This window comes from Mycteria americana, chromosome 5, assembly GCF_035582795.1.
Source record: "Mycteria americana isolate JAX WOST 10 ecotype Jacksonville Zoo and Gardens chromosome 5, USCA_MyAme_1.0, whole genome shotgun sequence".
Taxonomy (NCBI): domain Eukaryota; kingdom Metazoa; phylum Chordata; class Aves; order Ciconiiformes; family Ciconiidae; genus Mycteria; species Mycteria americana.
In genome coordinates this window covers 25,136,872-25,149,906 of record NC_134369.1, presented here as the reverse complement: position 1 = coordinate 25,149,906, position 13,035 = coordinate 25,136,872, and the positions used below count along the sequence as shown (strand labels likewise).

General features: G+C 39.6%; 1 protein-coding gene across 6 annotated transcripts in view; it reads right to left on the bottom strand.

Moving 5' to 3' along the window:
- The window catches only part of IFTAP (intraflagellar transport associated protein), a 49,091-nt gene that overhangs the window by 22,946 nt on the left and 13,110 nt on the right, over nt 1-13,035 (bottom strand). For all 6 annotated transcript variants that reach the window (XM_075502506.1, XM_075502510.1, XM_075502507.1 and 3 more), the window contains one exon: nt 12,748-12,900. In XM_075502506.1, coding sequence (XP_075358621.1) covers nt 12,748-12,850 — 103 coding nt within the window. In that variant the 5' untranslated portion in view covers nt 12,851-12,900. The remainder of the gene's footprint in view (nt 1-12,747; nt 12,901-13,035) is intronic.

Sequence of the window (13,035 nt, the reverse complement as noted above, 5' to 3'; positions counted from 1 at the left end):
AAGACCCAGATGTACACTGGCCTTTACAACATGTGACAAAAGTCCAAAATAAGGGATACAAACACAACAAAAAGTAGCAGAAGAAGAAGGCTGAAATGATGGAAAGATTCACATATTCACTCTGCAGACAGTTTTTCAGTCTTACTTTTTAGAAATTCCACTGTCAGTACCTTAACAACGAAATAACAAGCCAGCTTAGGTCTCTAGAGAAGTAAATTTGAGTCTCTCAAGAGTAGTATCCATCATAATTGTGTGTCACTGAAAAGTATGTTGCAACTTCAGAAACATATTTCTATCAGAAAGTACATCCAGCTTGATAATTTTTTTTCTCTCCCTATATCTATCCTCTATATTATTTAAAATTCTCTTTGTCTTCCAATTTGGAAAGGAATCTTTTGAAAATGTCCACTGATCATCCACATATTTAAAAGAATAATGGAGTCACTTACCACAAAGCCAGAGAAGAGAGCTACCAGGATTATCAGGAAAAACTTCCTGTCAGTGAAATCTGTTAGATGAAATAATAACCCCAGAAGAATTATAAAAGTCTCATGGTTTGAAACATTTCAAAGCCAGAACAGACACAGAAATCGATAACATACTGTAGAAAACCTGGCTTGGGATAATACACTGGACAAAACCATACAAACTACCCAGTATTTCCTGACTTTTTTCAATTCAATTAATTCATTCCAAAAACAAAAATTGGGTGAGAATGAGAAACAGGCCCCTTTAACTATAAAAAATATATATACAGCAAAGCTACTATTGTAAGTTCCAATTTATTTCTTTGTCCTCAAAATGCTGGACTAAGGGCCAGCAGAAGGCCTGTGAACCCCTTAAACCCCTTCCAAGAAAACCGGGGATTCAAATAATACAGTGACTTTGTGCAGAACTCCTGAATAAAAAATAATTTTACTCACAGTAGCATGATAACTGTCTTGCACAGAGGTCATGAGTACAAATTTCATGTTCATTCACTATCTCCATTCTTCAAACACATCATCAGCAAACAGCCACATTTTAAAACACAAACAAACCCTGTCACTGAAATGTTTCCATAAAATATCACTTTGAGATGTTCAAAAGACCGTAACATACTGTAGGAGAAGTACCTTTGTTTACCTATTTGCAACTATGTAAACTGTTGTGCTGAGTTCATTTACCCTAAATGCCAAGCTGTAAGAGGAAAAAACAAATTTCAAGGCTGAAAATCCAATTTGTTGGGAACATCATTTTTAAAGCCTTCTATTTCTTTTTGATAATTCAATCAAACCAGCTCCCAGATTTTTTGCAGCTACCCAATCAAAACTTGCAGCCTCCCTCTGCTTGTACATCACCCAGCTGAGAAGAGAACGTAGTGTTTTAAAGTTACTTAGCCTAGAAAACCTGCTCTGATTTACATTCTCGAGCTCTCTTCCTGTTTCCATGTATTTAAATGTATAAATCTCTGTAAATCCTTGCAGTTTGTCCAACTTTTCATGACAAAAAGCCCAAGTATCCCATACAGTAAGTACCTGGAGGATTTCAGGATTAGGGTCCTATATGCCTGTCCATAAGTAAGAGCAAACTGGGTGCAATTCAGGCACCTAAACTTCGTTATATAGTGCTGTTTTAAGAGTCTTAGGGCATCCTGCCTAGCCTCCTGCTGCCACTCAAAAAGGCAGTGGATGTTCCATAGATACTATATCATATCTGCCAACCCTCAGCATCTGAATTGTCTATCCCCTAGCTATCTGAACTCCTAAAGTCCCATTCCAATCTTACTAAACCAAAATCCTCACTAATTTCAATGACGGTGACCTTGCAGTAGCACTGTGCAAGCAGAACTCTTCTGTCAAAGTAACTTGATTTATACAGCAGAGAAAATAACAAATTACTTGCCTAAGTGTGCAAATTAATATTTGTAACACATCTTGGAAGTCCAATATGTCAAACATTGTGGTCTTCCATTTCTACACTTCACCTCCAATTAACAAGGGCATTTTTGCTGCTGAATCCCCTTTCCTTCACTGCAGTGTTTCCTCAGTATAACTCACTCATGCCCATGGAATTCTTTCCTCTTTACACCAGAACAGAGGTTCAGCTGGTACAGCCTTTTCCCCTAATGTCTTTGATCTTACCCTGATTAAATGACAAATAATCAGCAAAAAGTATTGTTTACCTTTATTTTTTCCTTCAAAAAAGGTCAGCTTTACTATAGCCAGTAATATGGGCTTGATTCGTTTCTCAGTAATGCCAGTTTCCTAAGGAAATTTCATTACAGCATGTCCTCAGCTAGGATAAATACATATTCCATGGACTGGGACAAGTAACTTCAGTGGGACTACTTCTGACTTAAAAGGGTAAACTCTTAAGTCCCAAGGATTACTTTTGATTGCCATTTTTTGATACTTCCCTTACTGTAGTATGTTTAAAAACCAGACAGGAAAGGACTTTTTTTTGTACGTGCTCCTCCAGGGAAAGATGAATGACTATTACTCTCAAGTATATTCCAGCCACTCTCACACACCTCCTTTAGCTTAATGCACAGCAATACTTCAAAACTAACTCAGCTCTTAATTTTCAAAAGTTTAACTGTTCTTTTGCTATATCAGTATCTCTCCCTTTGTCCTTAATGAAACCTATATGTTCTAGTTTTATGTAGTGTTCATCTGTATCAATATCTATGTCTCTGTTGTGCTTTAGATAGTGTCAGTGTTAGAAAAGGGGCAATATTTCCTGTTTACACCACATTCACCCCAGCTGATCATTTAAAAATATGTATTATTCTTCCACGGTTCAACAGTGCTGTTGCCAGATACCTTCTCTATTTGAATATTATAATGCAGTCAGTTAAATAACAAGGCAAATGTGCACTTGACCATTTCAGCAGCCTGCCATGAGCAAAATCCTGCTTCTTCCAACAGATGATGATGAAAAATAATCTTTAAAAAATTCAGAAAACTATGACAGAATCTTAGAGCAGATCCTCAGCTGAAATTAACCAGCAGAGTCCTATTAAGGGAGCTACGCCTCTTAATATCTACCAGGGATCAAATGGTATCTATCACTACCAAGCAATGCCAACTAGATCAGATTTCTAGTTCTAACAATAAAGAGTGTTTATGTGGTGGGGGAAAAAAACAGCTTCGTAAAGGCACAGGCTGTACAATTGATAGTATTTTGCAATTATAATTTGACAGTATATCAGGATATAAAAGCTGGAAGACTTTTTCCAGAAGATGATAAAGATGGGCCTGCTTCCAATGGCTTCAGAAAATCTACACTGTCCTTTGCAGAATGCAAATAGTGCTACATTTCAGAAATTGTGTTTGAGGAATAGTACAGGAAAAGCTTTAAATTAGACAGTAACTAATGGGAGAATATAGTTCAGTGTACAGGAACTCCACACTTCTTTCTGAGTCTTGGCTACACTGAGCCATACTTTGAACCTTAGCTGAAAGAAACAGGATATATTTATTACTTAAATAAGCACTGTGTTTGTTACACTTGCTTTTTTTTTTCTTTTTTACAGTCAAAGCAACCACAAATGTGCTTAAATTCATTCTCAGCACAAGGAAACTACATTAAATACATATGTTGGGAGCACTTTAAAAGAGCAGGTGATATACTAATACATCAGGACAGAATTGATTTTGAAAACCTTCTGTGTACTTGCATTCTAGAAGAGTTCATCACTAGCAGTTAAGTAGATAAACGTTGTAAGAAACAAGTGAATTGTATATAATTAAAAGCATCTGACATCTCCATACAAAGTATTCCTTTCTTAAAGAATAATATAAAAAGATTACAGCAGGTGGGAACAAATCAATAAAATGTCAGAGAGCCCAAGAGTTTCAAAAATGCTCGATTTTGGATATTATAATTAAGACATTAAAGCATCTTCAAAAAGGCTTGATTTTTTTTTTTTTAAGGCAAATACCTACTTTCTTGAAATTAGGCAATTCTATGTGATTTTATACTGAACACAGAAAAGCACACAATTCTATACAGAACTCAGCACTAAATTGGAAGTGAGGTCACTTGATTTCTGTTTCTGATTGTCCTGTTGAGCCACTATATGGCTCTGATCTCTGACATTATTTGCTTTGTATCATTTCCACATCTGGAAAAGAGGGCTAACAGTGCTTCCTCACCTCACTGCAATGACATGAAACTTAGCCAACAGCTGCATTTAGCACACTTCAATGCTTTTCAAGGCAAGGTGATGAGCTAGAGCAAGAGTTCATTCTGTGTTACTGCTTTTTACAGTAATACAGAATTCAACCACAGCCAATATGCCACTATAGGATGGAATCTGTATCAAAGTATCAACAGCAGAATTACTAAATATTTCCCTTTTCTACATTCTAGAAAATCTAAGTTATGCAACAGAATGAAAATACTTTTTTTTTCCATCTGAAACAATCTTTAGAGATCATTTTGTAATAAAGGCACCACAGAAAAGAACAAAGAATTGCTATTAGGGAAGCACTAGTGTTCAAGGGCTGTCAAAGTTTCCAGGAGTCCAAGTGCCTCTGTCCTTATCTGGTGCTTCCAGTGAGCTACTGTGCAAACAAACACTAGTCATTTCCCCTCTTGATGGCTAATTTTTTTCTGTCTATACAGTGAAGATGAAGTACTTTGCATAGCAAATACCACTGAGATCTAAGGACAACAAATATCCATAAAACAGATCAGCTATTATTATTTCAAAAATAATCTATTATGTTTGCATCCCTATGTCTGTTTTTTTTCTACATTTAGGGGCTCTGTATGGTATTTGATTTTATACTATATTGAATGAAGTTTACACAGAGATAGCTACCAAATTTATGATCAATAGAAAATTGCAAATCTTTTCTCCCAACCAATTCTTTCCAATGATCCAGCACAACACATCAATAAAAAGCTCTGAATTGATGCTGTTTCCCTATTTCATGCCCTGTTTAAGTTCCCTGGGGATGACAGATTAATTTAATTAGTTTTAATGAACTGTCTAGTTGCTTTTATTGGCAAATCCACTCATAGGAAGAAGGCTGCAAATTTCTCTTGGGGTTAGCATTGTCCTACTGGTCCATTTTTAAAATTAAATTGAATTTACTGTCATTTCTTATATAGTTTTGTGCTATGCTTTCTGCTGTTAAGACGCACATTTGTAAAGTGCCTCCACTGACACTTATGTAGGAAGTTTAAAGTTGTTGTTTTTCCTAAATGTGGTTAACGAAAAAAGGAAGCAGACAGCTACCGTCAAATGGACTGTGAACTAAATACATCGCTCAGCTTTCACTGGGGAATTAAATTAATCTGATCACAACACAGAATATGGCTCTTGCATGCCACCTGGAAGCACAGAAGTGGTCAGCCACTTTCCAACTTCCTCCACTTGACAGCTTGCTCAGCACAGAAGCATCAAAACAACAGCAACTGAGGCTATGAAGTATATCTAAGGTTCAGTTTGCTTAGAGATGGGTCTGATCAAAGTCCTCAGACTTTTCAACACACTGCCAGGCAGTGTGAGGTATATGAAACAGAGCAAAATTAAAAGCAGGAATGGACTGAATTTAATCCCAGTGGTCAAATGCCCAGGACCATGGAAAATATATGAATCTAAACTTGGGTTTGGATAAGAATTTTATTCATGGTAGCATTTTTCTATGCAGCTGACTGATCCAGGATCCCATATTCTTAGAAGCGGAAGAGGAGTAATTTAAAATCTAGATGAAAAATTTGAAGCTTGGACTATTGTTGCGTTAAGGGTTACTGTCGTGTAGGAGTCTGAGGAGTGCCTGAGGGGGGGAACCCTCCCGTTGAGTCACGAGGTTCAGACAGGACCCCCTTGCTTTCTAAACTCCTTCTCAGAGAGGAGTCTAGGTGCGGCTAAGTCCAGTCCTAGTCTCAGACTTGGTCAACGGTTATTTTCTAAGGACTGTATATGCAGCCATTCATCAGAGTAAAGGTGACAGCGTTAATTTAAACGTGCTGCACCCCCAGTCTAATTGTGTTGCATGAACTATCACGGCCACATTAATAAAGAGTGCAGTTTATTAGAGCAACAGATACACAGATTCTTTGGATTACCGGTGATAAATTTACTGGCTGCAAAGCACGTGCAAATACCAAGAGTATGAGTGACACTGCCGGCTATAAACGCGTTAAAGATGATAAAGCAACTCTAGAGAGATTTCTAAGTTTCCCGGGGAGGCACTTGGTATAACCAAGTGTTCAGATCTTACCCAAAGGCATCCCGATGGGGGGGAAGAGAGGTTCAGCCCATCGACTGATCCCAGAGGTCAGAGTGGTACGCGATGGTGTCTTCCCTAACATTCGCTTTCTCTTAAGCCATTTTATACTATCTTTCACCTTTCGGGTGGAGCTTGAGTGACTCTAGTCATACATCTTTGTTTAGGATTGGTGTCAAGTTTTCTCGCTTTGCTTTTAAAGGTATAGGCTAGGAAAAATTCAAAGCGCAAGCTCAGTGAGGGGTGGTCGCACCTTGGAGGCGCGTAGCTTTTGGGATGGAGGTGTGTTTTGGTATTATAATGATGTTATAATGAGCAAAGTTCATCAAAGGACAGCATTTTGTCAGAAACATGACAGACTGTTGGCCCAGGATAGCAAATGTGCAGCTTACTGGTCACACACAATACCTTTGAGTTCCCATTTAATTGCAGAGCCTGGCCGCGGCGTCTCCACACCGCTCCACCCTCCGAACAGTACCTTCTTAGAGTCAGTACACCAAGCTCCCCTGGCATCACCAACATCTAAGGTTACAGGCCAAGGGAACTTCACAGAATCACAGAATCGTATAGGTTGGAAAAGACCTTTAACATCATCGAGTCCAACCATAAACCTAACACTGCCAAGACCACCACTACACCATGTCCCTAAGCACCTCATCCAAATGTCCTTTAAATACCTCCAGGGATGGCGACTCAACCACTTCCCTGGGCAGCCTGTTCCAACGCTTGATAACCCTTTCTGTGAAGAAAAATTTCCTAACATCCAGTCTAAACCTCCCCTGGCTCAACTTGAGGCCATTTCCTCTTGTCCTATCACTTGTTACCTGGGAGAAGAGACCGACCCCCACCTCTCTACAACCTCCTTTCAGGTAATTGTAGAGAGTGATAAGGTCTCCCCTCAGCCTCCTTTTCTCCAGGCTAAACAATCCCAGTTCCCTCAGCCGCTCCTCATAAGACTTGTGCTCCAGACCCTTCACCAGCTTCGTTGCCCTTCTCTGGACACGCTCCAGCACCTCAATGTCCCTCTTGTAGTGGGGGGCCCAAAACTGAACACAGTATTCGAGGTGCGGCCTCACCAGTGCCGAGTACAGGGGCACAATCACTTCCCTAGTCCTGCTGGCCACGCTATTTTTGATACAAGCCAGGATGCCATTGGCTTTATTGGCCGCCTGGGCACACTGCTGGCTCATATTCAGGCGGCTGTCAACAAACACTCCCAGGTCCTTCTCTGCCAGGCAGCTTTCCAGCCACTCTCCGCAAGCCTGTAGCATTGCATGGGGTTGCTGTGGCCCAAGTGCAGGACCTTGCACTTGGCCTTGTTAAACCTCATACAATTGACCTCGGCCCATCGATCCAGCCTGTCCAGGTCCCTCTGCAGAGCCTTCCTACCCTCAACCAGATCAACACTCCCACACAACTTGGTGTCGTCTGCAAACTTGCTGAGAGTGCACTCGATCCCTTCGTCCAGATCATTGATAAAGATGTTAAACACAACTGGCCCCAACACAGAGCCCTGGGGAACACCACTTGTGACAGGCTGCCAACTGGAGTAAACTCCATTCACCACCACTCTTTGGGCCCGGCCATCCAGCCAGTTCTTTACCCAGCGAAGAGTACACCCGTCCAAGCCATGAGCAGCCAGTTTCTCCAGGAGAATGCTGTGGGAAACCATGTCAAAGGCTTTACTGAAGTCTAGATAGACAACATCCACAGCCTTCCCCTCATCCACTAGGCGGGTCACCTTGTCGTAGAAAGAGATCAGGTTGGTCAAGCAGGACCTGCCTTTCCTAAACCCATGCTGGCTGGGCTTGATCCCTTGGTTATTCTCTACATGCTGTGTTATAGCACTCAGGATGATCTGCTCCATCAGCTTCCCTGGCACCAAGGTCAGGCTGACAGGCCTGTAGTTCCCCGGGCCCTCCTTCCGGCCCTTCTTGAAGATGGGTGTCACATTTGCTAATCTCCAGTCAGCAGGGACCTCCCCAGTTAGCCAGGACTGCTGGTAAATGATGGAAAGGGGCTTGGTGAGCACTTCTTCCAGCTCCTTCAGTACTCTCGGGTGGATCTCATCAGGCCCCATAGACTTGTGAGTGTCTAAGTGGTGCAGCAGGTCACTAACCATTTAGATTCCACCTGGAAGATTCCACCTGGGAATCTTCTTCAATGCTGTACCTTACCTAAAAGTGTGAATATAAATTTAATTTCCAAGTCACCTCCAGCAATTATCCCACAACCATTTTTTTTTTGTTTTTCTGTAATTTTTGTAGAAGGTCAAAGGACATACTTTATGCTCCAGTGAATTTCCCAATCTCCCTCTGAGTTTTGAAAAATGAGCAGATGCTGCCTTCTAATTTTGGACATCATAGTTCTCTCCACCAGATTTCAAAGACTTTTCCTAAGATTTGAAAGAGTCTCTTGCCCTGTGTGGCACTTTTTTTAAAAAGCTGGGATTGGATCTATTTCCATGAGATTTTGTCCAAAGTTGTTCTAGGAAGTGTTTAGTTCTGAAGAGACCACTTAATGACCACATCTACAGAAATCTGTGTCATTGATACTTCAACTGCATAGTCAAGAAATCACTCTTAAGATTTTTCTTTGGACTTAAAAAACATAGTGGAGTTGTACAGCCTCAAAGCAAATGCCAGTTAGCTGTTCTATTATCAGATTGTTTTTATACTCAAAGCTAAAAGAACAAACTAACAAAACTAAGTATGTAACTTGGTATAAGCATAACAGGGTTCAGTGATTCTAAGAGCAGCACAAATGAATATATTAAAATAAATTACTAATACAATTATTCCTCTTACCAATATCTTTGCTTTGGATTTGCACAAGAGGTTGTCATTTTTTTTCCAGATGCTGAAAACTTCTGCAAAGCTTTAGAGTGACCATGAAAAATTTCACCTTTCTGGACCTGTGCTCTAATTACTAACTTATATTCCCATGGGTTCACCAGCAATTTCTCCTATCTATTCATTTTGTTAGTATTACCCTTTTGACAAAAAACACACTTTGGATGCTGTACGTAGGAAAACTAAGAGACTTACTAGAACCTTAAGCTAGCCCTCAAGTGTCCATCCATTACAGAATCAATAAAAAGGGTTAAAAATTTTTCCAATTATGGAGGGAGTGCTCCCATACTTTTTAAATATTACGCATTTAAGATATATAGGTCATGTTCTGTTGGAATATGTATGTTTTAAATGCTGAGCTCAGAGTTTTAAAATGACATTTAAGTATGTTTATCCATGTCCCATCAGACCTGGTAGAAGTCAGGTAAAAGCCTTAATATAGGATTTACTTGTCAATTAGTCTATGAACTCTCATTCTGTCACAGCACCAAGCACACTTTAAAAAACAGAATCATTGGGTTTTTAGGTATACTAAAATCAGGAAGATTAAATTCCTGTATCAAAGATACAATTTTATGGTCCAACTATGTTATAACATATCTGTGTGCTATTTAAACCATACACATATCACTAAATGAATTAAACGGAATTTAGAAGGACCTTGTTTTGACTCCAAATCTTGTTCTACTTGAGCTATGAGAATATCTTTTCAAATAACACAAGGAAGAATAGGATCTCTATTCTTACTCTATAGAGTAGCCAAAAGTAATATCACACATTCAGATAACATTCTAAAAATGTTATTTTCTTGATTAGGATATTAGCAATCCTTAAAAAGCCAATGAAAGTCAGGAATGCAAAAATTCATTAATACTGTTTCCCATATTTACAAGAATGGAACTATTCTGTCAACAGAAGACCCTAATGTGCTCACAGGGGGTTACTCCAGGCTGTAGCCTCAAAGGGTTCTTTTTAGATAAGCCAGAACAGTCAAGGATGCTTGGGGTTTTGTACTCAAGGTATATTCTTTTCAGTTTCACTGTTGTGCTGGTTTTGGCTGGGATAGAGTTAATTTTCTTCACAGTAGCTAGTATGGGGCTATGTTTTGGATTTGTGCTGGAAACAGTGTTGATAACACAGGGATGTTTTAGTTCCTGCTGAGCAGCGCTTACACAGAGTCAAGGCCTCTTCTGCTTCTCACGCCACCCCACCAGCGAGTAGGCTGGGGGTGCACAAGGAGTTTGGAGGGGACACAGCTGGGACAGCTGTCCCCAACTGACCAAAGGGATATTCCATACCATATGACGTCATGCTCAGCATATAAAGCTGGGGAAGAAGAAGGAAGGGGGGGACGTTTGGACTGATGGCATTTGTCTTCCCAGGTAACCATTACGCGTGATGGAGCCCTGCTTTCCTGGAGATGGCTGAAGACCTGCGTGCCCATGGGAAGTAGTGAATGAATTCCTTGTTTTGCTTTGCTTGTATAAGCAGCTTTTGCTTTACCTATTAAACTGTCTTTATCTCAGTCCATGAGTTTTCTCACTTTTACTCTTCTGATTCTCTCCCCCATCTCACTGCGGGGAATGAGTTGAGTTGCTGTGTGGTGCTTAGTAGCCAGCTGGGGTTAAACCATGACAGTCCTTTTAGAAAACTAACTCCATCCCAGCCAAAACCAGCACAACTGTGTGTAAATTTAACGAATGAAGAGAAATTAAACATTAGTTAGGAAATCAGATTCTTATGAGATGCTTCCAAGAATAATGTAGAAACTCCTGGTGAAAATATCCTTGCAATTCCAACTAGAGAGCTAGTACAAATTCATGCACAAGTGAAATCACCTTATATAAATATGGTACCCTGTGAAATCAGTGGGATCCAATTAGTTATATGTGTGTCTTCTGTTTCCAATGTTATGACAGTCAAAAATCTATGAGATGGTGATGTTTTTCAAGGATTTTTTTTAAAGAGCTCCTATATATTTACACACACAACTGAATGGGCTTGGTTATTTGTGTATACAAATAGCTATCTCCATATCTAATTAAGCAGGACTGCAAATTATGACATTAATGCTCACTGTACAAAGATTTAGTGTGTGGATCAACACCATCATCAGGCCAAATTCCGAAAGATAATCTGAAAATGGTCAGATTTTACTTAACAGTAACCACAAATATATACCCAAAGTAAATATCTGAACTCATACATAAAAGTGAAAATTTCTGGAGCCTGTTGGCAGATAGTCTTATTAAGCTTTTTTTTAAAAAAAAATTTAAAGCCAAATGACTATTTTTCAAATGCAGAATTAAGAAACTAAGAATATTTTATAAAGTATTTTGCACTGTTCTGATGCTAAAATGCCTCGTGCTTTAAGTGGAATTTTTGCAGATCATTAGTTTATAATGCAAACCAGCACCTTTGGGTATTTTTAAAGGAAAATGAAGGTGGGAGGAAAACAAGCGGAGCTGTTTTGTTTACACCACCATAGGAAACTGCATTTCTAAGCATTTGATTCAGCTAAAGCTCTACCTTTCATACAGTTTTAGTGGCAGATGCTATAGGGACAATGAAAGTGACTGAAATACACGCTTGAGGCTTTTTGCAAGTAGCATCATGATATGCAGCATGCTTCTAAGATAGGAGATATACCCAGTGTATCAATCATACATAAAGAAGACCAGAACCTAATTTTCAATCCTCTTATCTCATCCCCCAGTGTCTCCTTTCTCTTCTATTTTTTATTGAGAGGAGACAGAAGGTTGCCACAAGATTATTTCTATGGCAGCTTCAACTCCCCCACTGGTTTTCTGCTCAGTGCCTGTGACTGACACTTAGTTCTGCCTGAAGGACAAGGACAGGACAGACTTCTGAGTGCCAATCAATGGAGCATGCAACATGCTGAAATTGAAAAATACAGTGCTTCTGCAATAAGATGAGGACATCATTTTTAGTGCAAAGCTGTGGTAAAGAGAATTGTGAGTAATACGTAGCTCACATTTATTTTTATGGCACCCGACTTAACATGGCCAAAAGAAATGAACCTGAGCTACAGAATTTGGATCCAGATCTGAACTGCCTGTAATTCAGATCAAGGTTAAGCCCCACCTTTTATTTCATCCGCAGAGCATGAGTCATTATTTCATCTGCAGAGCGTAAGTCTCTTTTCAGCCTAATCATCCTAATCTGATGTCCTGATGTGCCTTCATCCAAATTATCTGTTAGCTTGGCGCACACCACAGCATAGCACAGCAAGGCAGCATTAGTAAATCTGTGAAAGTATCCAAATTGCACTCCCCTAATCTTAGGCCATCTTGTACTATTAAGTACTTTCCTTAGGCTCTTCTTCTTTTATGGAAACTTCTCTGGCAAAACAATGCAGGACGTACTTAGGAAAAGCCTATCCTTCCAAATAGTGCATGCTCCCCCTCCTCCCTAAAGCGAGCAAAACATGGTTAAACACCTGTAGAGCCCTACCTTAGCAGTCTGTGAACCAAGCTAAGGAAAGTTGTCCTTAGGGATTCCACTGCTGATAGGAGAAACAAAAGCATCACAAGGATTTGCCTAAGGTCACAAAGCAAGTAAGTAGCAGAAATACACTAAATACTACTACTTCTCTTTTTACCTTCCCTTCTGGCTGTGATTTCTAATGGGAGATTTGGAAAGCTACATACCTTTCAAAAGATAAGTGAATGTATTTAGAAACTCTTCATATGACTGCTCATGGCTATTAATAAATTGATCAAGGATGCTGTTGTTTAACAGTTGTTCTCCCATGATCCACACCTTGACAGTCAAACAGGTATATCTGCTTTAGTAGGCTCCTTCTGCAATAGAAAGAAAAGAGCTGTATGCATCTGTAGGCAGAAAACAAATGAACTGAAGAGTCCCTAATTCACATAGATGAGCAACAGAATGTCAAATTTTTCTTCTCTCCTTGTGAAGTTCTGATCATCAGTGGG